The 23,426-nt window shown below is 59.1% G+C and overlaps 1 protein-coding gene across 1 annotated transcript; it reads right to left on the bottom strand.

Moving 5' to 3' along the window:
• Positions 1 to 455: 455 nt before the first annotated feature.
• Positions 456 to 22,986, bottom strand: SDC1 (syndecan 1). Its single transcript, XM_067703628.1, has 5 exons — positions 22,617 to 22,986; positions 3,212 to 3,293; positions 1,818 to 2,299; positions 1,081 to 1,216; positions 456 to 957 (listed from the first exon to the last, which is right to left on the bottom strand). Exons 1-5 carry the CDS (start codon positions 22,680 to 22,682, stop codon positions 788 to 790), a joined length of 936 nt encoding a protein of 311 aa, XP_067559729.1. The 5' UTR covers positions 22,683 to 22,986; the 3' UTR covers positions 456 to 787.
• Positions 22,987 to 23,426: the final 440 nt, after the last annotated feature.

Genomic DNA, 23,426 nt, shown 5'->3' with positions numbered 1-23,426 from the left:
ACATTCCATACCCTGTTGCACACGTGAGGGACAAACTCAACAGACAACACACGAACTAAGCCTACATGTTGGCTTCTGGATTTGGTTCTCCTAGTCCCAAAAAAAAAAAAAAAAAAAAAAAAAAGTCTTCTTAACTCTGATGCTGTCTCCTGACCATAGATTAGGGAAGCAGGATGGGGGATAACCAAATCAACTTACTTAACTTACCTCCGAAGTAACAAAGTCTACTGGGCTATAAACAAAGAAACTAGAGGAAACATGTGCAAAAACAAATTGACACCTAAATTAGACCTCTCCACAAAACAAAGTGAATTCTGACAGAGCCCTGACCTCCTGTCCCCACCACTCAGCGGGACACACCCCCAGCCAGGCCCGCTGGTCTCTACCAGTAAGTGCTACAGACGTGTCAGCCCTCAGCCACAGCATCTTCCAGCCATCCGGGTCCCGAGCAGCGGGGTCCCCTTCTCTCCAGAGTTAGGCCTGGGGATGGGCTGCTCCGGTTTGGAGAAACTGGGTCAGCGTGGTGGGCTGCCAGGTGCCGGCTGTGATGGAAAGGTCGGTCATATGCAAGAAAGCCCTTGTGCCCAAGTCTCCAGGCAGAAGTCAGAGAAGCGGGGATGAGCCCTCTCCCCGGCACGCCCAGGACTCCGCGGGGAGGGGGCCGCCGGTGGGGCTGGGTGCGCCAGGAAGGTGGCGCGGTGGAGGAGGGCAGGGTCTGCAGTTCTTCACAGAAAAGGCAAGTGGGGGCCTAGCGAGTGGCAGGGGGAGGGGAGAGGCACCCTCCCCATCAGGCGTAGAACTCCTCCTGTTTGCTGGGCTTCTGGTAGGCCCCGCCATTGGCTTGCTTCGGCTCCTCCAAGGAGTAGCTACCCTCGTCCTTCTTCTTCATCCGGTACAGCATGAAACCCACCAGGCACACAGCAAAGATGAGTCCCACGAGGCCTCCGGCAATGACCCCTGGGGCGGGTGGGGAGGACAGAGGCCAGTTGAGCTCGGCTGCTCCTTGGGCGGAGTGGCGGCCCCGCCAGAGCTAAAGACAGCCCCCCGCCCCCCATCCTACCCACCAGAGAGAAAACTCACCTCCCAGCACTTCCTTCCTGTCCAGGAAGCCCTGCGAGGCCCCCGTGGCCCCGGGATCCCCTGGGGGCACATTCCGCTGGCCAGGTTCCACAGTGGCCCCGGCTGAGTTCTCTGCCGACACGTCAAAGGTGAAGTCCTAGGGGAGGGCAGGTATGGGATCAGGTTTGGGCGACCACAACGAAGGCTGCGTCCAGGTCCGCTCCCAGCTTCCCTGGTCACCTCTGCCATCAGCTCAGACACACCCCGACCCAGGCCCCTCTCGCCACATCACACTGGACCCTGCTGGACTGTGGCAAAGGTATCCCATCAAGTGATATAAAGCCCACGTTTTTATGTGAAAATAAACAGGCTCATTTTAGTGCAAAGTGTAACATTACCACGATGCTATAAGACAGAAAATAAGACCTGGTGGAACTTCCACACTCGCCGCAGAGGCGTGCGTTTTAGGAAGCCCTCTCTTCGGGGATCCTGAACGGCTCTCTTGCACTGGTCTCGTACTTAGTCTGTCCCGCCCTGGGCTCAGCCCTGGGGGTGGGAGAGGATGGGACCTCGGGACACTGCCTTCACTGAGGTGATTACGATGTGCTCACAGGGTGTAGGGGGTTGGGTGTGCCGCGTGTCCAGGCCAGTGCCCCCCACCCAGTGCACTGTGCCCCACCAGGCACTAAGGGCCACCCTACCCACTGGCCACCCGGTGTCCCTGGAAATGCAGAGGATGACAGCGGGCCGACACCCACCTGCTCGCCAGAGCCCTCTCCTTCTGGGAGCTGGGTGGGGGCTTCACCCTCAGCAGCCTTCTCGGTGGTAGCAGAAGCTCCATCCTCCACGCTGGGAGCCTGAGGCTCGAGCTGACTGTGACCTGTGGGAGCTGAGGTCTCGTGGTGGTCAGGCTGCACGTCCCTGTGGGGATGGGAGGTGGCAGCAGGCCCCTGGGCCGTGGTAGCTCTGGCTGTTGATGCCCGGTGGGTGGTCGGGTGCAGCGTGGTCCCACTGGGTGGGTGGGTGGCCTCCTTCTCTTGGGCAGTGAGGCCAGGTTCCAGCTCTCCTAGGAGCACCAGCCCGCCCCCCTCAGGCTGCTCTCCAGTCGGCAGGATGGAGGTGGAGGTGACCGTGGTATCCGGGCGGCTGGGCTCTGGAGCCGTGGGCGTGGCCGTCAGGAGCCCCTTGTCCTTCCAGGTGGAGGGGGTCTGCTGTGACACGGTGATATCTGGCAGAGCGCCTGCAGGGCCAGAAGCACAGCGTGTGGGGTGAGGGAGGCCCCTGAATATCAAGGCCAGCCAAGCTCAGGCCATGAGGAAGGCCTGGCCGAGGACCCGAGGCTTTGACTTCCAGGCCAGCACAGCAAACCCTTCCTCTCGTGAGAAGCTGTGTTTCCTGGGGCAGAGCTAGCTAAGGCGAAACTCAACTTTGGAAAATGAACCAGCAAAGCTGCCCTTTTCTGCTGCACGTGCCTGGGGACAGCCCGGTCTCTGGAGCCATCTGGGAAGGGATCTTTCCTGCGACCGCTGAAGCCCGCTCCCTGGGGGATGGGGGCATCCTTAGGGGCTGAACGCCATATCCCCATACACACACCTCTCTGGCCCCCTCCCTGATCCACCTGCCCTCTCCCCAGCCTCCCAAGTACAGAGGCCTGTGTCTCACGTCCTAGCTCCCGGGCCCCTGCCTAGGCCACTTTCCCCAGGGATGACTGTAGCCCTCTTCTGAGGTCTAGTTCAAGAGCACCTCCTCAGAGAGCCTCCCTGACCACCTCTAGGCTCAAGGATTTCATTCCCCCAGGGAAAGGGGAAATAGGGAAGATAAAGGCACATTTATACCCCACTAGGCTCTGTGCAGCCTAATACCTCCCAATAGCCTTATGAAGTCAAGAGGTTATTCCCATTGTACAGATGAGGAAATAGAGGCTTGGAGAAGTCAAATCACCTTCCAAAGATTCCCCAGTGAGTTAAAAAGGAGAACACGAGCCCAAGTCTGTCTGCAGCAGGCAGCCCCCAGGACCTCGTGGAATCCACACCCTTCCCACCTCAACCCACACATGTTTTCTCCTTGCAGCACGGTCCCCATTCTCTTCCCTAGCATCACCCTTCTGGCCCAGCTAGGGGGGCTGTCTGACCGCCACCCCCAGCCCACTCACCTGCGCCCGAGCCAGAGAAGCTGTCGGAGTCATCTCCAGAGCCATCCTGATCCTCGGGGGGCACGTTTACAGCCACAGTTTGCTGGAAAATGAACAGAAAAGGATATGAGTGGAGGTTTGGCTTGGGCCCTGCTACTGTGGGGTCCCCATCCTAGGTAGCTGGGTAAATCAGGCACCCCCCTGCTCCCCAAACACACACACCACTCCACACAGCACAGGAAGGAAGCCCTCATGTGTGGCTCTGGAACCCTCGGTTCCCTGCCAACACACACACCCCCTAGAAGCTCAGTCTGCTCGGGGCGCCCCAGACCTCTCAGAGGAGCAGACAGACAACACCATTGGCAGGAACAGAGACTGTGGCCCCCCTGGGACCAAAGCCCACCCTACACTGAGAATCAGGTCCCGGAGGCCACTGACCAGGGAGCTTCAGGGTCCAAGAGTGGGGCTTTCAAGGGCCCCCCGGAACAACATCACGACCACGTGGCTCCAGGGAGGCCGCCTCCAGGCATGCTGAGCGCCAGGGTGCGGACACCCAGGGCCCCATGGCAGGGAGGGGCAGGGATGAGCCCAGGGTGAGTTGTCTGTGCTGAGGCAGGCCTGGCCACAGTGCTCCTTCCCACACTCAGCCTGTTTTCTCATCCACTGGAAAAACTGGGTCCAGACCCACTTGGGGAAGGAAGGACAGGACATCCATCAGCCTGGGGATAGATGAGGCTGATCCAGAAGGGACCCTGCACTAAGGAGGCAAAGGGTCTGTGAGCCTGGGATGGGCCCTGTGTGCGAAGAGCTGCCCCAGGAATGCTGCCTGCCTGGCCGAGCCTAAGAGGCTGCAGGTGCCGGACTGCAAACACATACCCAGGCCCTGAAGCAGGGGCTGTGCCAGCAGGGCCAGGGGGTGGGACCAGGCGGAGGCAGGACACACCACACACAGCCGAGCTGGCCTGCGCGGGGAACCACCCCCCACCCCTAACACTGGCTCCAGGACAGCAGATGGGGAAGGGAGGACCCAGCAGCCAGGTGGCAGGAAGAGTAGCCGTAAGTATCCTGCTCAGCAACAAGACTTTGACCCAAATGACCCTGTGCTGCAGTCCCAGCGTCAAGGGCCAGAACAAAGAACGAATGAAAAAGCAGGACAGCATAGTTCAGAGCACATGGGCTCTGCAAGCCCCCCTGACCTCTGCCACTTACTAGCTGAATGGCCCTGAGGACATCATTAAACCTCCTACGACCTCAGTCTTCCCATCTGTAAAATGGGGACGGCAGTAATATCTACATCCCAGGACTGTTGCAGAAGTTTAAAGAGGTTATGCATGAAAAGAACCTAATAGAGCCTGGTTCGCAGTAAGGGACCCACCACCAGTGGTGGCTGCTCTAAGCTGGGGAAGTAAGAGCCACTCAGCCTGAGGAAGAGGATTCTGGGGCCTGTCTAGGAGGAGGGGGCGTGGAGGTTGGTAGGGTTTCAGGAGAAGAGGGGGCAGAAGGGAGCCAGTTTACGGGCAGCTCTGTGCAGGCTTGTCAGAGGGCAGGCCCTGCCCAAGGCTGGGCTCCAGGGAATGGGCCTCCTCAGCCCAAGAGGCCTCGCCAGGTCCTGGCCACGGGCCATGGGGCCTCCCTCTTGAGCGCAGCAGGGCAGGGAGGGACAGGCAAGACCTTTGGCCTCCTGAGGCAGAGCTGGATCAGGTGGGGGCTCCCTCCAAGGGCCCAGGTCAGAGGGAAGCTTCAGAAACGTGTAGAAACCGTGAGGCTAGAAATACCACTGAGCTTCCTTTGAAAGCACAAAACCCACACTACACCTCCTCCCCTCTCCACCGGCCCCCCGCCCCCCGAGAGAAAAGTTTTGGCCGCAGCAGGGCCTGTATGAGCTGCCACGGCCCGTCTACAATGCACAGTCATAGTCCCTGGCCTCCACCTGCGCCTCAGGCCACGTCCTGTCTGTACTGTCCCCAGGTGGCCCTTCAAACACCTGTCCTGCCTCCACGGAGCTTCGGTGGAAGCTGACCCTCGCCTCCCCAAAGCTTACCCCCTCCAGTAACAAAGAACACTGTCCCCCAGGCAGGCGCAGAGTGGGTACCCACACCCTAACATACCCCTGCCCCAGGCCCACAGCAGATGCTCCCAACAGGGCAGCTTGAGGGGGACAAGCATTCAGGGGACACGCCCCACCCACACTCATCAAGACCCCCCTTCACTTCGCCCAACACCCTCGCAGCTCTGGAGGAGACCCTAGGCGGCAGTGCTCCAATTCCCAGCCTTGGAAAGAAAGCTGGACCTGGAGCAGGGGGCCAGGCCCTGTTTCACAGACGGGGGCACTGAGTTCTGCAGAGAACACAGTGCACCAGGACCCCGTCCACCTCGGAGGCATCGCCCAAGATGCAGGCAAAACCAGGGAGGCCCAGCCTCTCACCTACACAGAGAGGCCCCAACAGGTTAGCAGTTTCCCAAGAGAAGGGCTTTTCTCAGGACTAGGTAAGACTTTGAATCTGCCCAGTCCCTGAAAACAATTTGTTCCCTCATCTTATCGCAATCTTGTTTATACAACAAGCTCTTAAGCAAACACTTTCTCCCCTGAAACCAGCTCCCAGGCCTCAGGGCAGCCTCTCCCCTTTGGGGCTGGGTCTCCACCAAGGGGATAGGCTGTAGTGATCTCCCAGACCTCCAGCTTGAACCTCCAGTGACAGCCTCAGCCCTCCAGGGAGGAAGTTAGCAGAAACTGCTGAGGTTGAACTTGGCTCACCAGGTGCCAGCTGACTCTGGAGTTTGGGGTGAGACTTCCGGTTTCACCAGCAGGCCTGCTGTGCTAAGAGCCTGTGGTCAGCTGCCTCCTAGGCCCCATACGGGGCTCTCCTCGGCACAGCCTCTGACACTGTTCTGAGACCACACTGGCCACAACTCAGGGATGCCAGGGGTGGGTTGGCCCAGTTTGGAACCCACTTCAAACAGCCTGGGAAGACAAAGGCGAGCCAGCTGTACCTGTAATGGGGCCCTTTAACCTCTGTAAGGCCCAGGAAAATCAGTTTTTTGTACAACAAATCAAAAGCCGCATGAGGGGGTCTAGATGTTCACACCTTTGGTCTGCCCAGGGCAAAGGCCAGGTTGGTCCTTCCCACACACAGCGCAGATCCTGGAAGCCCAGGCCTGAAAGGCCAAAGCCAAACTGTCCCACATTGTTTTCAGGGACTGGGCAGATTCAAAGTCTTACCTAGTCCTGAGAGAAGCCCTTCTCCTGGGAAACTGCTAACCTCTTGGGGCCTCTCTGTGTAGGTGAGAGCCGGGGCCTCCCCGGCTTTGCCGGCATCTTTCGCTCAGGTCGGGGGGCAGACACGTGGAGGCTGGGGGACAAGGAACACGAGAGGAACGGCCAGCCCATCTCATCTCAGCCACACTGGTCTCCAGGCCACACCTGGGGCGGTGTGAGGAGGACACCCCGAGAGAGGACCTGGGCTCAGGGGTCTGGCGGAGCAGGAAAGGGAGTGTGAGAGGAGGGAGGCCTGCTCTGACACTGGAAGCATTTTCCATCCCTTTCCTACCATTATCCTTTGATTTGAGGCAGGCAGGGCTGAGATCAGCATCTCCCAGAGATAAGGGTGAGGGCCTTGCCAGTGGTCACCGGGCAGTGAAGTATCTGCAGACGTGCAGGCAGTGTTTGCTCCCTTCACCTGCCATTTCTCTCCCTCCCCTGCCCCGAAGGACCACCTTCCCTGATGGTCCAGCTGTTTTACGGGAAACTTGCCTAAATCTCCTCAATGCACCACAGGCCCCAGGAGCCATGGGATGAGCATGTCATCCTCACCAAGTAAGAGTTCCTGGGCTTCCCTGGTGGTTAAGAATACGCCTGCCAATGCAGGGGACATGGGTTCGAGCCCCGGACTGGGAAGATCCCATATGCCGTGGAGCAACTAAGCCCGTGCACCACAACTACTGAGTCTGTGCTCTAGAGCCCGCAAGCCACAACTACTGAAGCCTGTGCGCCTAGAGCCCGTGCTCTACAACGAGAAGCCACCCACGCACCACAACGAAGGGTGGCCCCCACTCAGCACAACTCGAGAAAGGCCCACGCACAGCAACGAAGACCCAATGAAGCCCTAAATAAATAAATAAAATAAATTTTTAAAAAGGCAAACCATTAAAAAAAAAAAAGAGTTCCTGACCCCTGCCAGCAGGGGAGACCAAGATGCCAGCCCAGCTTCAGAGGTGGAGACAGGATGGCATGGACAAGCAGGGTCAGGGCTACCAGGGGCTAAGGGTCTCCATCATCAGGTTGTCAGCCATCCCCAAGAGCATGTCGGTAGTCTGTGGGCAGAGGGCTGGCAGAGAAAGCTTCAAGAAGGCAGCCTCAAGCCCACTCCTGCCATCTCTCATCCCACACTGGCCATAGGAGGGCCACCTCCATCTGAGCAGACCTCTGCCCAGGCTGGCCCAGAGGGCCTGGGGCTGTGTTGCAGCATCCCTCCAAGACACCTTGGGCATGAGCATGAAACTTCCTTGGGAGGGTCACAAGTCAGGATACCAAGTGGGCATTTCAGAGATGTTCAGGTGAAGGGCTTCTAACTCCAGGCTGACTGAAGAGGTTGCCTGTCTGACCCCTGACCCCAGCACCCCATCAACCCGCAGCCATCAGATCCAAAGACCTCTCGTTTCCAACCCAGAGGTTGGAATCACTGGTGTGTTACCCGCTGCTTGATCTAAGTGATGGATAAACACAAATCCTTTAAAAAGCATTACTGAAGGGACTTCCCTGGTGGCGAAGTGGTTAACAGTCCGCGCTTCCAATGCAGGGGGCCCGGGATCGATCTCTGGTCAGGGAACTAGATCCCACATGCATGTCGCAACTAACAGTTCACATGCCACAACTAAGGAGACCACCTGATATGACTAAGACCTGGCACGACCAAATAAATAAATTAAAAAAAAAAAAAGCATTACTGAGGTCACATGCCTAAGTACAATATCACGCAAGGTCCTTCGACAGTAAAGAGGGTAAGAAACGGTCTTCAAAGCTCAGGGGCCGTCATCCAAGGGTTTCAGGGAGAAGAGAGGGTAAGAAACGGTCTCGTCTTGGCCTTGGTGAGCTCCCAGGTATATAGCTCCCACTCCAGGACGCTTCTGGAAGGGGGAGCTGCACAGGATGGGGTACAGAGGGTCACCCCACTGGGGACGCTAGGGCCGGCAGATGAAGCCTCCAGCCAGACCCCGGAGAGGTTAGGACAACGCTCGGCCCTGAGTCACAACTTCGGCGACGCTGGGGCCTCACTGGTGTGGCAGCCTCCGCAGCCAAGTGGGAAAGGGAGGTTTAGGTATCTGTTGGTTGTAAGGCTTGGGTGTAGCGATAGAAGCCCTGGCTGCCGTGGTGGGAGCTCAGTCACTGAATCCACAAGGATAAAGAGCTGCCCCTTGTCACAATGCCCAGGTCACAGCCTTTCCCTGTGAAAGGAGCCAGCCTTGGCGCCCGTGCTGGGGCTGAAGGCAGCGGGTGGAGGGTAGGGGCCCAATTTGTTCCATGAGCCCAGGCTGAGGAGTATAAAGGCAGGCGGGCCACACAATCACACCAGGATAAACACCCCTCGTTCCCATCCCACCAAAATCCCACCCAACAGCAGGCATCCTCGGGAGGCTTAAATGAGATTCATGGTTTTTAAAAATCTTTTTTACCCCCCTCAGTTTCCTGGTCAGATCTACGGATCTAAGGGAAAAGAGCTGATTCCCCCAACCCCACACAACTCTTGGGGGCTGAGGTGTCTGGGCTACAGAACCTCAGCCTTTGCCCCGACGTGTGTATCAAGATGCCAAACTGGCCAAGGTGACATTCACACCATCACCTGCCTCCAGGCCAGGGGCTCTCTTCTTTGGGGTCCCTAAGCGTCACCAGGAGACTGTTGGAGATGAAGTCTTCCAAGCTCCATCCCTGAGGCTGATTCAGGGGGTTTGGGGCAAAGGCCTTGGACTCTGCATGTTGCAAACTCCATATCCTGTAGATGGTCTGCAGACTGCACGTGGGGAACGACAGTCTGGACAGGAGAAGGCCTCACCCAGAGTGGCCTGGGGGCTGGGGGAGGCAAGACTCCCCCCGCCAGCCCCACTCAGGTCCAGTGCCCAAAGAAGAGGTACCAGGTAGCCCTGAAAACAAGTCCTAGGGCCAAAGTGATCCGAGAAAGTTCTAGAACATTCTCTCTACATTTCTGATACATCCATTCTCTATAGTCAGTACACTGTGGTGCCTGCCCGGTCTGAGGAAGAGGCCTGGCCGCAGAGCTGGGAGAACCCCTCAATTCCCAGTAGTGCTAGAAACAGGAAACAAAGAAAAGCAACACTCGACTGTCCTGAAGCTGAGCTGAGCCTCCATCCTGCCTGCCCGGGGCCGAGCAGGACCTCCTCGATTCTCCGGGCAACTCTCACCCCCTCAGCTGGCCTGATGCAGTGACCAGGCTGAAACCAACGGGAGCCGCGCAGAGCCACTGATGCCCTCTCTGGGGTGGGGGTGGGGGTGGGGGGCACCACCAACGAGGCCAAGGAGCTGAGAGGGGATGGGGAGCTGCAGAGCCTCGGGGCCATCGGCCCGGGGTACCTGCCCGCCTAGGGGTGGCTGGGGAAGAGAATGTTACAAATACCCAGCCCCCTCCCGCGGCCCACCAAACGCCCTGGTGCCCGGCAGCACCTGGTGCACCTGGTGCTTTCCCTCCTCAGGGGGATCACTTGCACTCCCTCCCTCAGCCCTTGCTAACACGGCCTAAGCACGGACCTGAGGGGCCAAGCGGGCCAAAGCATCTTGGATCAAGGGTCTCCGGGAAGGGACCAGAGCTAAGGATGCCGGGGGAAGACAGCCCTGACCGGGGGGCCACCCCAGGCGGAGGTCCTGCTCTACTGTTCCCTTGCTGGGGGACCTGGGCAGCTCTCTGCCTCTCACTGGACCTGGTTCCCGCCTGGACAACACAAGGGGCTGGCTGAAGAGCCCTAAACCCTCTCAGGGTTCTGACAGGCTAGGCTGGGCCCTGCGGCCCCAATTCCTTACCAGTGAGGCCAGGGTGGCGTGGGGGTGATAAACTGGCCACAGACGGCCATGGCGGGGTGGGTGGGAGGGCAGGACCGCAGCCCAGGGCCCAGGAAGACGCTGGGCTCCCCCTAGCCCAGGAGATCACGGTGGTGGCAGAGAAATCACTTCCTCTCTGAACGCCGCTTTCCTCACTTGGGAGCTGCCAGGGAGGCTACTGCGGAGGCCCGGATCTCCCGGCTTTGGCCTCAAGACCCTGAAATCTTCCCCCCACCCCCTCTACTTCCAGGAGGGAGGGGCCCCACCGGTGCCTCGGGGCAGCATCAGCATTTCCTGGCCTGACAGGCATGATGATTTATCAGCTCACCAAGAACTAAGTCAGGCTGGGACCTGCAGAGGGGTGATGGGTACAGCTCAAGGCGGGAGGGGCCCGGGAACAGACAGGCAGGGAAGAGGGGGCTTCTTCTGCCCTCACCTTGAGAACGTGCTTCGGTGAGGGCACCCGCAGGGCCCCCTGAGGAGGAAGGCCTTTCAGGGGACCTCCTGGGCATGCACCCTTCCCCCCCGTACACACACACAACCCCACCTCAGCTGTTCCCACCCTGCCCCTAGGAGACAGACTTCACTGCTCTGGGGGATTCCAGGACAGGGCCAGGGTGCAGGGCGCCATCCACACTTGGCTTAAAGACCCTTTGCAGTAGCATTTCCCAGGGCACTGCACGTCAGGGCTTTCACAAGGGAAACCCGAGGTCAAGGTCATGGAGCCCTTCTCCCTTGGAGCACCCCAGGGGTCAGGCTTGTATTGAAGGAGGGGGGATCCTGGAAGCCAGCTCCAGCCCCGATGCCCAAGCCAGGCCAGAGCTGCCACCAGCACCCCCGTACCCACCCCTCCGGAGAGGTGGCGCCTGCCTCACTGCCCGCGTGCCGAGGCTCGTCTTAGAACAGGCCCAGCTGAGGGCTGGGTGTGAGGCCAGGAGCTGGAAGACCAGTTCCTCTGCTTTTCCCCACCTGCCAGAACCTGGGCCGGGCAGGGTAGGATTCCACTTGGGCGTTGAGCAAGGCCGCCTGGCCCGGCCCAGCCAGCCTCTGTGCCCAGCACTGTCCTGGGAGCCAGACAAGCGCTGGCCAGGGTAGAGTGACCAGACCTGGTACTGGAAAACCTGGGCTCTATTTCCAACTTACTGGGTGACCTTGAAGAGACCTTGCCTCAGGCTGCCCTTCTGCACGACAGGGGCTTGGCCAAGAGGTCGCAAGGGGGGTCCGAGTCCCGAGTCTGTGGATGGCGACTCAAGGCCCACCCTGGAGGGGCAGCCAACCACCAACATGGCACTCAGCAGGGGGAGGACCCTCAATGGCAAGTGGGGGGAGGGGTACTTGATCACAGTGACTCAGGGTCACCGCTCTCCGCTTCCCAAGGCCATGATGGCCTAGGCAGGATGCTGGAGATGTCCCACATCAAAGTGCCTCTGGAGATGGCAACTGTCAACCCACGGGGACAGAACGAGCAGCCAAAGCCCCCAGAGCCTCGCCCCCACCCCAGCCCTGGCTGTCCCAACGAGACAGCTAAGGCCAGAAGCTCAGGCAGGATCCCCGAGTCGGACCCCACGAGGGCCCCCGGAGCTGCTCTCTAGCTGATTAATCCCCAAACTCCGCCTGGCTTGGGGGCCTGACACGTCTGGCATATGGGCTTCTAGAGACATCCTCCCCCTGATCTGGCTAAATAAAGCGTCTTCAAGTTTCAAGGAGGCAGAAACTTGCAGCTTTTGACACACCTGCAGCTGCTGGTCAGGGCGCCAGCTGTGTGTATGTGGAGGGAGGGGGAGAACTTTATCCTCCAAATCTCCCCAGCAGTGTCCGTGCAGTTAGAATATCCCTTTTAAGATGAAAATGCCGCTGGGAGGGCTAAGGGGTGCTAGTCACTCACACTAGAGCAGAAACTAGCTCTATGGGGGATGGGTGGTTTTGGAACTGGGGCACTGGGGATGGGTAGGGGCTTTGGAAGATGGGAAAGGATTGCTAAAAGGAGGCTGAAAGATGCCAAGAGCAAATTTTTTAACCTGTGTCACAATGTGGCTGCCAGCCAACCCCATACCCAAGAAAGAACGACGAAATTCCCTTTGCTCCTGCTTAAGCCACAGGTGTACATGGCTTCTCCTCCCACGTCCAGAAGAATAATGGGCTAGTCTGGGAACCTGCCTCTGGGATAAAGTACGATTCAGACCAAGTAGGCACTGAGGCTGCTGGAGCCCAGGCAAAGACAAAGAAAGGTCAGAGTGTCCTTGAAGGGGTCCAGTGGCAGAGCAGAGCTGGTACTTTCCGGCCTGAGTGATGGAAGGCAGAATTTCCTGTGAAGGCCAGATCTGAATAGGCTGGATTCCCAGATTACTGGTGGGACCCCCGCCAATAAGAAGCAAAGCAGCCTGGGCCCCTTCACTGTCAGGCTGCCCTCCTCCAGTGGCTTCCTGACGGCTAGAAGGTTCGCACAGCTTCAAAGGCCCGGCACTGAGTTCCCAGGCCCTGGCAGCCCCTGCACACAGTAGGTGCTAAGGCAGTTAAAAGGAGGACCGTGGATGCAGCCCCAGTCTTATGAACTCAGAGAAACCCCAGAAAGGGGAAGAAGCCCTAACACCTGCCCAGGACTCAGGACAGTCATGGGGCGGAAGGAAAAACCCAAGGACCTGACCTGGGCTTGGGGGGGGCGGGGGTCACTTGAACAACAGAAATCTCGGAATTAGGTCTTGGGGGGAAAATAGTAATCACGGCTAATACGTCTTGAGTACTGCGTGCCCGGTACTAGTCTAGGCACTTTACCTGAATGAATTCATTTACACCTCATGATAACCTTAGATTCTAGTGCAAACCCATCTTACAGATGAGAAAATTGAGGCAAAGGGGACGAGTCATCTGTCCCAGGGCACATAGCCACTGAAGTGCTTAGAGAGGGGGTCTGGGGCCAGGCAGTCTTGCTCCAGCAGGTATGCAGTTAGCCACCCCATCACAGGGAGGACTGCGGGCTCTCTGACCCTCAGGGAGAAAACAGCCATCATTTCCACTGGAGGCGGCACAAGAGAAAGTGCAGAACGAAGGAGGACCCAGGGGTGGGGCCCTCCCCCTCCCCTCCCCCACCCCCTCCACCCTGCAGCCTAGCCCCGCTCCCACTCCAGGGCACCCCTCAGTCTGCAGTTCTGGGCACAGACCATGGGTCCCCCACAGCCAGGGGGCCCTGCTCAGCTGGCCTGAGACCACCCCCCCAAGGTACCCCGGCATCTAGCTTCACCGGGCCTCTTGCCACTGCTTACCAGCCTAGCCCACACCTCCTCGGGGCAGGAGCCGGCCCCTGGCAAAGGCTCAGGCAGAGGCGAGCAAAGCCCGGCCTGACAGGGAAGGCTCATATTTCTGAGAAGGGGCCAAAGCCGTGTTTGTAGGTCCTGCTACATCAGCACCCTGGGGTAAGATCAGCTGGCCATTCACACTGAGTGAAGACTACACAGGTCAGGTCAGACTGTGCCCCTCCCCCCAGCCACAGCCACAGGGGGCTCTCCCCAGGGGACTCCCTAAGCAGCGTCAGCCCCAAAGCTCTCCCAGACTTGCTCCTCTGAGCCCAGACAAGGAAGAGGCTCCCAATCACACCATACAGGTTATTTCACAGGATCTTTTCAAAAGCCCTCCAAAGCAGGACTTAAAAAATCCCATTATACGTGTAAAGAAACTGAAGCTTCGAGGCAGGTGCCGAAACCTGCCCAGGATGCTCCGGGGAGGAAGCGGTGGAGCCTGGTAATGATGTGGGCCGGCCAGACTCCACGCCCTGTGCTCTCCCGGCCTCTGCACAGCACCCCTCTCTGCGCCAGCCCCAGGTAGGACTAACCAAGGCAGACCGACCTGCCAGTTCTGGGTCCCACCTCACCTGCCCAGGCCCAAGGTTTCAGGACCCCAGACGGGGCCCCAAATCCACTCCACAGGCAGGCAGACTCAGACATCCAGGCTCGGGCTGCCGCCACTGCCCTGGGAGGAGAGCTGGACCAGGGCATCCACGGGACGCCCAGCCCCTAGATGAGGCTCTGGAAGGACGATCTTGTCCCACAGAGGGGTGGAAGGGAGAGGGGGTTAGGCTGGGGGCCTTCTGCTCTTCACACAGCTCACAGAACCCAGGTGGCCTCAGCCACTCCTTCAGAGTCACCATGGAGACCTCAGGGCCGACGTCCTGGCCTGAGCCCTTCCAGGACTTTACAACAAGCAGGCCTGCCCCAGGGACACTCTGCACCTATGCTCACCCTCCGACCCCTGTCCCCTGCTCCCCAGAGCCTGTGGGGGGCAGGGAGGAGAGGCAGGGGCAGCACCCGAGGATCTCAGCTCAGCCCCAGCGGGCCCATTCTCCCAGCCCGGCAGGCCCTGGCCAGCCTGGAGTTCATGCTGCCAAGGCCCTCCCCCAACGGCATCCTGGAGGAGTGTGGGCACCAGGGACAGCAGTATGGCCCCCAGCGGTTTTCTCCGGGAGAAGCTGGAGTACCTCAGCCTCTACTATAGTCTCAGAGGTTCCTGAAACACCCTGCAAGCCCAAACCTGACCACATGTCCATCCGGGACACTCCCCAAGGATGGGACTCCAAGGCCCCGGACAGTGTTGTGGGCAGCAGGGGTGTTGAGGAGCTCCTGGAAAGAAGAGCCCCTGCCATGGGACTGACACAGTCAAGTCCCCAAACAGGTCAGACGCGGCCAGGGCATGAGCCGTGACATGGGAACAGCAGTGCAAGTCCTCAGGTCCTCCTGAGGCCTCCCGGGGCCCAGCACGTGCTAGGAGCTGGGGTGGACAAGCCACCTCGGCCCTCCAGAAGCTCCCCCCCACCTCCCCACGCCCCACCCACCCTGGGCCAGGCCCCAGAACCCCGTCACCTAAGCCTGCTGGGGGCAGAAGGCACCCAACGAGGGCCAGCATGGCCACAGGAAGCGTCAGGCAGCCCAAACAGGAAAGGTTGGGAATTCAACGTCCCATGGTGGGACAAGTCCCTGCACTGCTCCGGAGACGAAGGGAGCCCAAGAGGGGTCCCAGAGCGGGACTGGTAGTCTCCGCCACTCCCGCTGCCTCCATCGGGGGGCCCCCTGCCCTAACACAGAAAATGCCCTGCCTTACGGCCTGAGTTCCTGATGGGAGGGGCTCTGGGATGAACCCTTTCTCAGGCTGGATGACCTTTGGTTGTCACTGCCCCCCTGGCCTGTCTGCGCAGACCGACCCTGCTGTCTGGTCCCAGTAATGGCCACCCTCTCTTACACGCGGCCCCGGACCAGGCGTGGACCCTTCCCCACCTGCTCAGGGCTGTGCGCACGGCAGGCAGCCAGGCTCTGGGCTTTAGATCTGGTCAAGCCAGGTAGGCTTCCCAACCCCCATGCTCCCGGCAGAACTCTCCTGAGGCAGCAGGAGCAGAGGCAGGCCCCACCCAGACGCCACCAGCCCTGTGACACAGCCACGAGACGTCACCAACATCCAAAGGCGTGACCTCGCCTCTGCCTCTCAGCCGCACTCCCATTTCACACGTGGACTCACTGAGCCCAAGAGAGGCCCGTGCCCAGTCACTCAGCGGTAAAAAGGGTCGGGCTGGCAGCCAGGCCCCCGAGCCCTAGTCTTGCCTCACACACAGTGGGCTCAGGGACAAGCTGGTTGGATGAGTCTCAGGGGAGGATCTGTGGCCTTGGCACCATGATTCAGCCGATGAGTGGAGCGATAAGCGCGCCTGCCTGCCCCACTGCCACAACCTGCCCACCGCGGCTTCCGGCTTCCGTTCCTGCGGATGAGCTGACCTGGGGCAGGTGGCCAGGAGGCCTGGGCGTGTGCAGAGAACATCACCCGGCCCTCACCCTCAGCCTGACCTTGCCCAGGGGCCTCCATACACCTCTGGTTCCCATACTGACCCTAAGTCCACCTCTTCCAAGAGCAGCCTGCCGTGACTCCCATCCCACAGACGAGCCCTCAGGCAGGCAGTGCCCCCTCGAGTCCCCAGAGGAATAATGTTGGAGGGTTCTGAGCCCTCACTAGGTCCCCCCAGTGTCACCTTCACCCTCCCCAGGACAAGGTCTCTTTGCAACCACATGGCTGTTGGAGCTGAAGCAGGTAAGGGGGGCCCCTTGAGTGCACAGGGGAACTGAGACGCAGAGGGGCGTGGACCTGCCCAAGTCACACCATGGAGGATTAAACTGAGACTAGGTGGGACACGGGTCCTGGCCACCCTCGTCTGTAGGAATAACTTCCGCAGACTCTTCTAAAGCCCGGGATAGAGGAAGAGCTGCAGTTAAAAGGGGAGGGAGGGAGGAAGACAGCTTCCTGGTTTCTGAGGAGGAAGTGGCAGACAGGTGGTGACCAGGTTTCCCAAAATCTCAGACTGCAGCCTAACCTGCGGGGAAGCCCAGTGGGGAAATCGACGGGCCAAGCAAAGCCCAGTCACAGCTGCAACCCCTGCAGCGTGCGCACGCACACACGGCCTCTCGTGGGGTTGCAACCCTCACGTGAGTCACTGGGCAGAGGAGTTTCTTCCCAGGGCTGAAGGCCAGAGGAAGAGCAGCCTCTCCGTATAATTAGGCAGCACCACAGAGCCATAAACGCAGGAGAGAGACCCTCAAACCTTCCCCCTCCTGATCCGACGGCCCCAAGCCCCACGACCGCCCAGCGCCTCCACAGCCTTGAGGCCCTGCCAGAACCGCTGGCTCCCCAAACCCACAACGGCATGACAGGCAGCAGGACCCTTTCCAGAAAAAGCTTGGACCACTCTGGCCCGTGCCACCCCTCCTCTGCACCGCTCCCCCGCAGGGTACCAAGCCCCAGGGAGCTGACCAGGTGCCCCTGCCTTGGACCTGGAAATGCAGGGGACTTTCTAGTGCTGACTCCCCACCCAATGTCAGCATCCCAAGGACAGGCAGAGGTGGTAACACCACACAGATAAAGCTAGCCCTTCTGGGGGGCAGTGGAGGGGGCTCCCCACATCCACCTGGAGCTGGAAGTTGCGTAGTTGCTGAAGTAACCCCGAGCGCAGGGTCGTGCCTCCGTGGGTGAGGGGATGCCCACACGCCTGCCCTCTCTCCGCACCGCCAGGGCACGCATGGCCGTTCAGAGGGAGGTTCCAGGATACACACCCAACCTCTGCCGGAACAGCTGAGAGGGAAATGACACCGCACTGAATCTGTTCCAGGGTGCAGGATCCTGGCGCCAAAAGCCCTCTTTCCACAGACTCCGTTAATCCCCTTCCCTCTCTCTAGACACACTTACGCAGGCCCTCAACGGGCGGCTTTCAACCCAAGACTCCAAAATTCGTTGTTGAAAAGAAGGAGGAAATCAGGAAATTGTTTGTTCTGTAGAAATCCCAGGGTTCCAGCACTTAATGACAATTCCTCATGGGGCTGCTCTTGAAGCGGCGGCGGAACCTGGCATTGAAGGGGCCGGGAGGTGAGCCCAGCACAGGGGCCACGAGTCCTGGGTTCTGGTCGCCCCACTGGGGCCACGGTGCCCGGCTTCGAGGCTTAAAAAAAGATCTACTAATTCCACAAATGTCTCCCCAGTGTCCATGATGAAAGTCAGTGCAGGCTGGTTGTTGCCCTGGGGACAAGCACAAGGGCAAACCTTGCTGGTTTCAGTCAGTCTCCTATGCTGGGTTTGTGGAGGAGACTTGCCAGTCCTTCAATTTCTTCACGCCACACACATATGCACACACGTACGTACAAATCCTGGTTCTCCCACGTCGGCCCCTTGTAGGGGCTCACCTCTGCAGGCCTCATCCACAAAATGGGTACAATGACATACATGGTAAAGGTTTGGGGTAAATATGAAATAGGGATGCAGGAAAAGCATTGAGCACCCAACAGCAGGCACTCAGTGAAAGGTGATCCTAATTCTATTAACAGCTAACTTTCCTCTGGCGTTTTCATTACCGAACACTTTCACACCTTCATTATGAAATGAATACGCAAATGAAAGAATCAGGACGAGGAGAACAGGTATGATGTTCTCTTTACACAGGACATCAAGACTTGGCTGTGAAGTGACTCGCCTGAGACTACGTGGTACATTAGTGGCGGAGCAGAGACCCAATACCGGGGGCTCTACCTCACCCAAAGCTGTTTCTGGCCAGCCAAACAGTATGGGTGCACTGCCACCCGAATAAAACACAGTGTGAAAAATAGAGACAGGGCCCAAGCTAAGAAAGAGGGCCCTTCGCAGCGGTTGAGAATCCGCCTGCCAATGCAGGGGACACAGGTTCGAGCCCGGGTCCGGGAAGATCCCACATGCCGTGGAGCAACTAAGCCCGTGTGCCACAACTACTGAGCCTGCTCTCTAAAGCCCACAAGCCACAACTACTGAGCCCACATGCCACAACTACTGAAGCCTGCGTGCCTAGAGCCCGTGTTCCGCAACAAGAGAAGCCACTGCAATGAGAAGCCCGCGCACCGCAATGAAGAGTAGCTACCGCTCGCCACAACTAGAGAAAGCCCACGCGCAGCAACAAAGACCCAACGCAGCCAAAAATAACGAAATTAAATTAAAAAAAAAAAAAAGGAATGAGGGCGCTTGCCAACCAGGATTTAGATGGAGTTAGCCTTTCTGGGTCCAGGCTACCCATGACTGACAAGTCATTTACAACTTCAGCCAGGGGGAAGAACTTGGAACACGGGGTCATCGTCAGGTGCTTACTCCAAAGGTCACTGACATCTGTTCCCCTAGGGAGCCCATAAGCACCTCCCTTGACAGCCTCTGTTATTCTAGGTACTATCAGGACACCACAGAGGTCATTGCTCACAGGTGAGACCCTTACTCAATGCTGAAAACTCTTGTCTTAGAAATAATTCTAACAAATCTGACTAGCTTCTTAGTACTGCTGGAGAAAAGTGCCAGTTAGAACTGAACTGAAAAGCCGCTTGCTATACTCAGGCCCACAAATGTCACTTTTGGCTGCTATCAGACAGGGATGGAAGAGGAAAAAACGCAAAGCAGAATCCCAAGTGCACCAACAGAAGGGCACCAGGCCAGGGGCAAAGTGCTCTTCAGAGCTCAATAAACCCGGGAGACAAACGCCATAACCTAACATGGTGACAGCTATGAGGACCCTGGCATCCAGAGATTTAACTATGCTTAGTAGTCTTTCATTAATAAAGGAAGGGAAATAAATATTTCAGAGTCCCGCCCAAAGTAAGAATATTTTTGAGGGTAATAAGGATTCTTAGCTTTCTGAAAAAACCTGGATACCAAGGATATCTCATTCTCAAGAAACTTCAGAATCCAAAATTCTGCGGCAATAAAAAAGATTCCTCTATAAACTACTCCAAAATTCAAGCTTTTCATTAATTCTTTCCAGGCTCCTCTCCCTCCCTTTCTTATTTCTCTCCCCACGAATCTGGGTTAATGAGGTTTTATTGGAACCCACTATGAGCCACAGGTAGAGACTTAAACCAGCCCCACCCTCCCTGTGGAGCTCAAGCCAGGAGTGACATCACCTCCAGAAGGCTCCGAGCCCAGGCAGAGGAAGTTAATGCCTCCTCCAGCCCCACCCACTCCGCCAGGCCGTCGGGAAATGTCTCTACTAGCCCCCATAATTAAGGCAAAAAGGGATTTTCTGCCTTTCAAGAAAGAGAAGAGAGAAAGAGAGGAAACAGCAAATAACTTTCCAGAACAAGCAATTTTTCTTGCATGGCAGAAACAAAAGACCATGGGAATCTCACACACACACAACCACGCGGAAACCTTTTTAGACAAACCTGTTCTCGTCTCTTGGGAGTGGTTTTGAGCAACCTCCTGCCCTAGCAGCCTTTCCTTGTCCAAAGTCAGGCGCCCAGGATCATACCCTACCTCACTGATCCCCAGGGGATTCTGACCTGCTTCCCACTGGGGCCAAAGTGAACCCTGGGAGAAGCCAGATTTCTGCAACCAGTGGACACCTCCTATTTCAGCAAATCCCACTGCCTTATTTCTTTTAGTAAGAGAGTAGAAGAGGGCTCTGGGAAGGTACTTTGTGCCCCCACTTTGAACCAAATATGGACAGCCACTATAAAAGGGAGAGGACAGGGCTGGGAAAGAGAAAACAAACTAAACTTAATAAACAAACAAACAAAAACCTAAGTTCTGAGCCAGTGTCTGACCCCAAAGCTTAGTGCTTTCAGGCTTAGCTCAAACACCCCCTCCAGGAAGCCCTCCTACCACCACAGCTCTAATGAGCCTCCCTCCCTTCCTCGTTTCCCCCTTGAAACTCAACTGCCCTGCCTTTCCATAATGTATCACATTTTCTAGGGTAGAAAAAAAAATGCAGCATCTGCTTCTTCCCAGCACACAGAAAAAGTCTGGGAAACGTGGCCCACAGAGAATTTCTAATCCCATCTGCCTCCCCGTGTTAAAAGGTGCTCTGGGATCCCCGCTCAGGAATGCCAGCCTCACCTAAGGCAAGCAAAGGAACCACCACCAGCACTCCTGATTCTGGCTGGAAATAGGCGGAGTGCTGCTAAGGCCCCATCTTGTGCCTGGAGAGAGTGGGGCAGCCAGGAAAGGCCAGGTGGGCCAGGGAGGTAAGCCAAACACCTTCACCCTCTTCTCCAGAGTATTAACTATTGGTTCAAGGTGCAGTCTGAATGCCACAGAAGCCATACTCTTCAAGAGTGAAGGGGAAGCCAGCTGCCAACTTCTTGGACCTAAAAGCCAGGCGTGCTGTGGAGACCCAGCTCAGAAATCCTGTCCTTCCCCATGGCTCCCCCAGATAGGGCACCCCACATGAACACTCCAACTCATCAGCAATTCAAGTGGCATTAGGGACCCCTTCCTGGATTCCAAAATGTTTCCAAGCATTAACAGTCACCTGGGAAGCAAGGAGGGCACTTCACAGATCAGCCTGAAAAGCACCTCACCTGAGCCAGACCCTGCAAAACACCGCAAGGCTCTCAACGATTGGGAGCTACTATCATTATGGAGGGACCCGCTTTCAGAGGGTTGGCGTTGCTGAGAGACTTGTCCAGATAATACATTATAAGTGGAGGACCGGAGTACCCACGCCCGGCAGCCGCTCCTTCCCCTCCCACGTGCCTCCTTTTGCCAGAGCTAGGGAAGTCGAGCCGTCCAGATGTGCTGGCCAGAGACTGCCACTTCCGGCACGGGAAGAGCCCCTCGGTCCGCACCTCCCTTCTTCATCCCGGGGGATGGCAGACCCGGCCCGCGGGGAGGACCCCGGGACTCCAGCAATGGGTGTGGGGACTGGGGGGGATGGACATGACCACCCGGCGGCCAGGGCTGACACCTGGCGGCAGCCCAGGTCCCAGCCCATATTAGGGACGGCGCTGCGGGGCGGTTCCCAGGAAAGGGTTACAGGGGCCGAGAACAAAGCGCCCCCTTTGGGGAAGGCGGGCCAGCGGACTGCGGCTGAGGCGGGAGATCACTTTCTGGGGACCCTCGGGATGCTCTTTGTCGGCCAGGTCCCTCTTCAGAGGGGACTCACCCCTCGCCAAAGGTGGATGCTGGAGTCCTACCCAAAGGCCTCCCCCCCAGCCTCGGGCTCCACATTTGTCCCCCTTTTCCTCCAGCTCCACTGGGCGGGCCAAGGGACCCGCCTTCCCTCGGCGCGGCTCCAGCACAAAGCCAGGCCGGGGGAGGGGAAGAGCCATTCGCGGGTCCACTCTTGGGGAAGCTGCCCGCGCGCCGCGGCGGTGCCCAGCGCCGGCTCGCGTCCCTCCCCGGGCAGCACAACTTCAGCAGCCCAGAAGTTGGGTTCTTGCGGGTCTCTAGCATTCTGGGGCCAACTTCCCGGAACCTCCTTCTACCAGCTCGGCCCGGCTCGTCTCGGGCAGCCAACGGACAGCCGAGGACCCCGCCTCCGCCCGCCCGCCCGCCCCAGTCCCCCTCGCAGCCCTGGCTGGGGCTCCTTAGCGAACACGCCCGCCTGCTCCAGCGCCGACACCGCTGCGCCCAAACTTGCCTCCGCCCGAGGGGCCAGAAGCCGAGGCTCGGCGAGTCTGGTTTGAATTAGGGTCCGCGGACGGGGCGTAGTTGCCGCGATCACCGCATCCTCCCGGGTCACAGGCGGGGGAGCCGGCGCCGCGGCGCCCGGGGTGACCGGGTGGGAGCCGGCGACCCCAGGCGCCGCCGCAGGCTGGCGGGCTTCTTCGCCTGTGGAACCGTTTTACCTAATTGAGCGCGGAGCCCCGGCGCAGGTTCCGCTCCGCTGGGCGCCGCGGGCCCCGGGTCTCCGCCCCGAGCGGCGGAACCCGTGCGGCGCCCCCCGACGGCGGAGGTAATTGAGGCGGGAGCCTTGATTTCGGGTCTCCGGGTACCGGGGCCCGCCGGGCTAGCGCGGGAAGAAGGGAAGTCCCCGCTTCCCCTCCCCCTCCACGTGCAGCCGCCGACATCGGCGGCTCTGCCAACCCCGGCTTCCCGCCGCCTCCCAGCCCGGCCCCGGGCCACACTCACCGGGAGGGCCGGCTGCAGGCGCAGCGCCAGCGCGCAGAGCCAGAGCCAGAGCGCCGGGCGCCTCATGCTGCCCGGACCGGCGGCTGGAGCGCGGCGAGCTGCGCAGGTCAGGGCTGCGCTGCGCTGCCCAGACTGCACGGGGCTCCGCGTCGGCTCCGCGGGTTGCGCTGCGCGCAGCTCCCTCGAGCGATGTCCAGCGCGCGGCTGGCTGTCCGAGGCGAGGGCTGCGGGGTCCGCCGGCTGCAGTCCGCTTTCTACGGCTGGATTCCTCCCCACTCAGCTCGGCTCCCGCCTGCACCTCTCCCGCCGAGCTCCGCCTTATAATAAAGCCGCAGGCCCTTAGCCGTTGCAAAAACTAGCCCCCCACCCCCAGCTCTCCAGGTCCTGGGGCCAGCCCCAGTCCCCACCCCCTAAGACCACGCCCCCTTAGTGGCCCGGCCCCTCAGGATTGCCCCGCCCCCGGCCTGCGGTGCGTGGGCAGAGCCTCGCCTATCTCCGGAGCCACCTTCCCAGCTGGCTGTGGTTCCGGCGTTGCAGCTCAGCTGCTCCTAGGTTCCCGGGTGGTGGGGGCCGAGCGCACTCCTTTGCGCCCCGGCCCAGGGTATTGAGGCTCTGCCTGGGAGAGTGGCGGGAGGGACGGCAGTTGGTTGTCGACTGTGGGCGACGGTCTGCAGCGCCCTCTGGGAGTGGACACCGAGCGCCCTCCAGGTGCGTGGGACTCCCAGATCCGGGCAGGAACACTTCGAGGCTGTGCGGGGCCCCGAGGTGATGGGGCCTTAAACGGATGGACGCTTCCCTGGCTGCGGATGG

Source organism: Pseudorca crassidens, chromosome 14 (assembly GCF_039906515.1).
Source record: "Pseudorca crassidens isolate mPseCra1 chromosome 14, mPseCra1.hap1, whole genome shotgun sequence".
Taxonomy (NCBI): domain Eukaryota; kingdom Metazoa; phylum Chordata; class Mammalia; order Artiodactyla; family Delphinidae; genus Pseudorca; species Pseudorca crassidens.
The sequence above is the reverse complement of the archived record's forward strand: the minus strand, read 5'-3'. Positions and strand labels throughout refer to the sequence as shown.

What these genes read in the sequence shown, in the direction of transcription:
- SDC1 (XM_067703628.1), bottom strand. Translation starts at nt 22,682, where the DNA reads ATGAGGCGCCCGGCGCTCTGGCTCTGGCTCTGCGCGCTGGCGCTGCGC. An exon ending in GCCTGCAGCCGGCCCTCCCG is followed by an intron (nt 3,294 to 22,616) that starts GTGAGTGTGGCC and finishes TTCATTTTCCAG; the next exon opens with CAAACTGTGGCTGTAAACGT. An exon ending in GAGAGGGCTCTGGCGAGCAG is followed by an intron (nt 1,217 to 1,817) that starts GTGGGTGTCGGC and finishes GCCCTCCCCTAG; the next exon opens with GACTTCACCTTTGACGTGTC.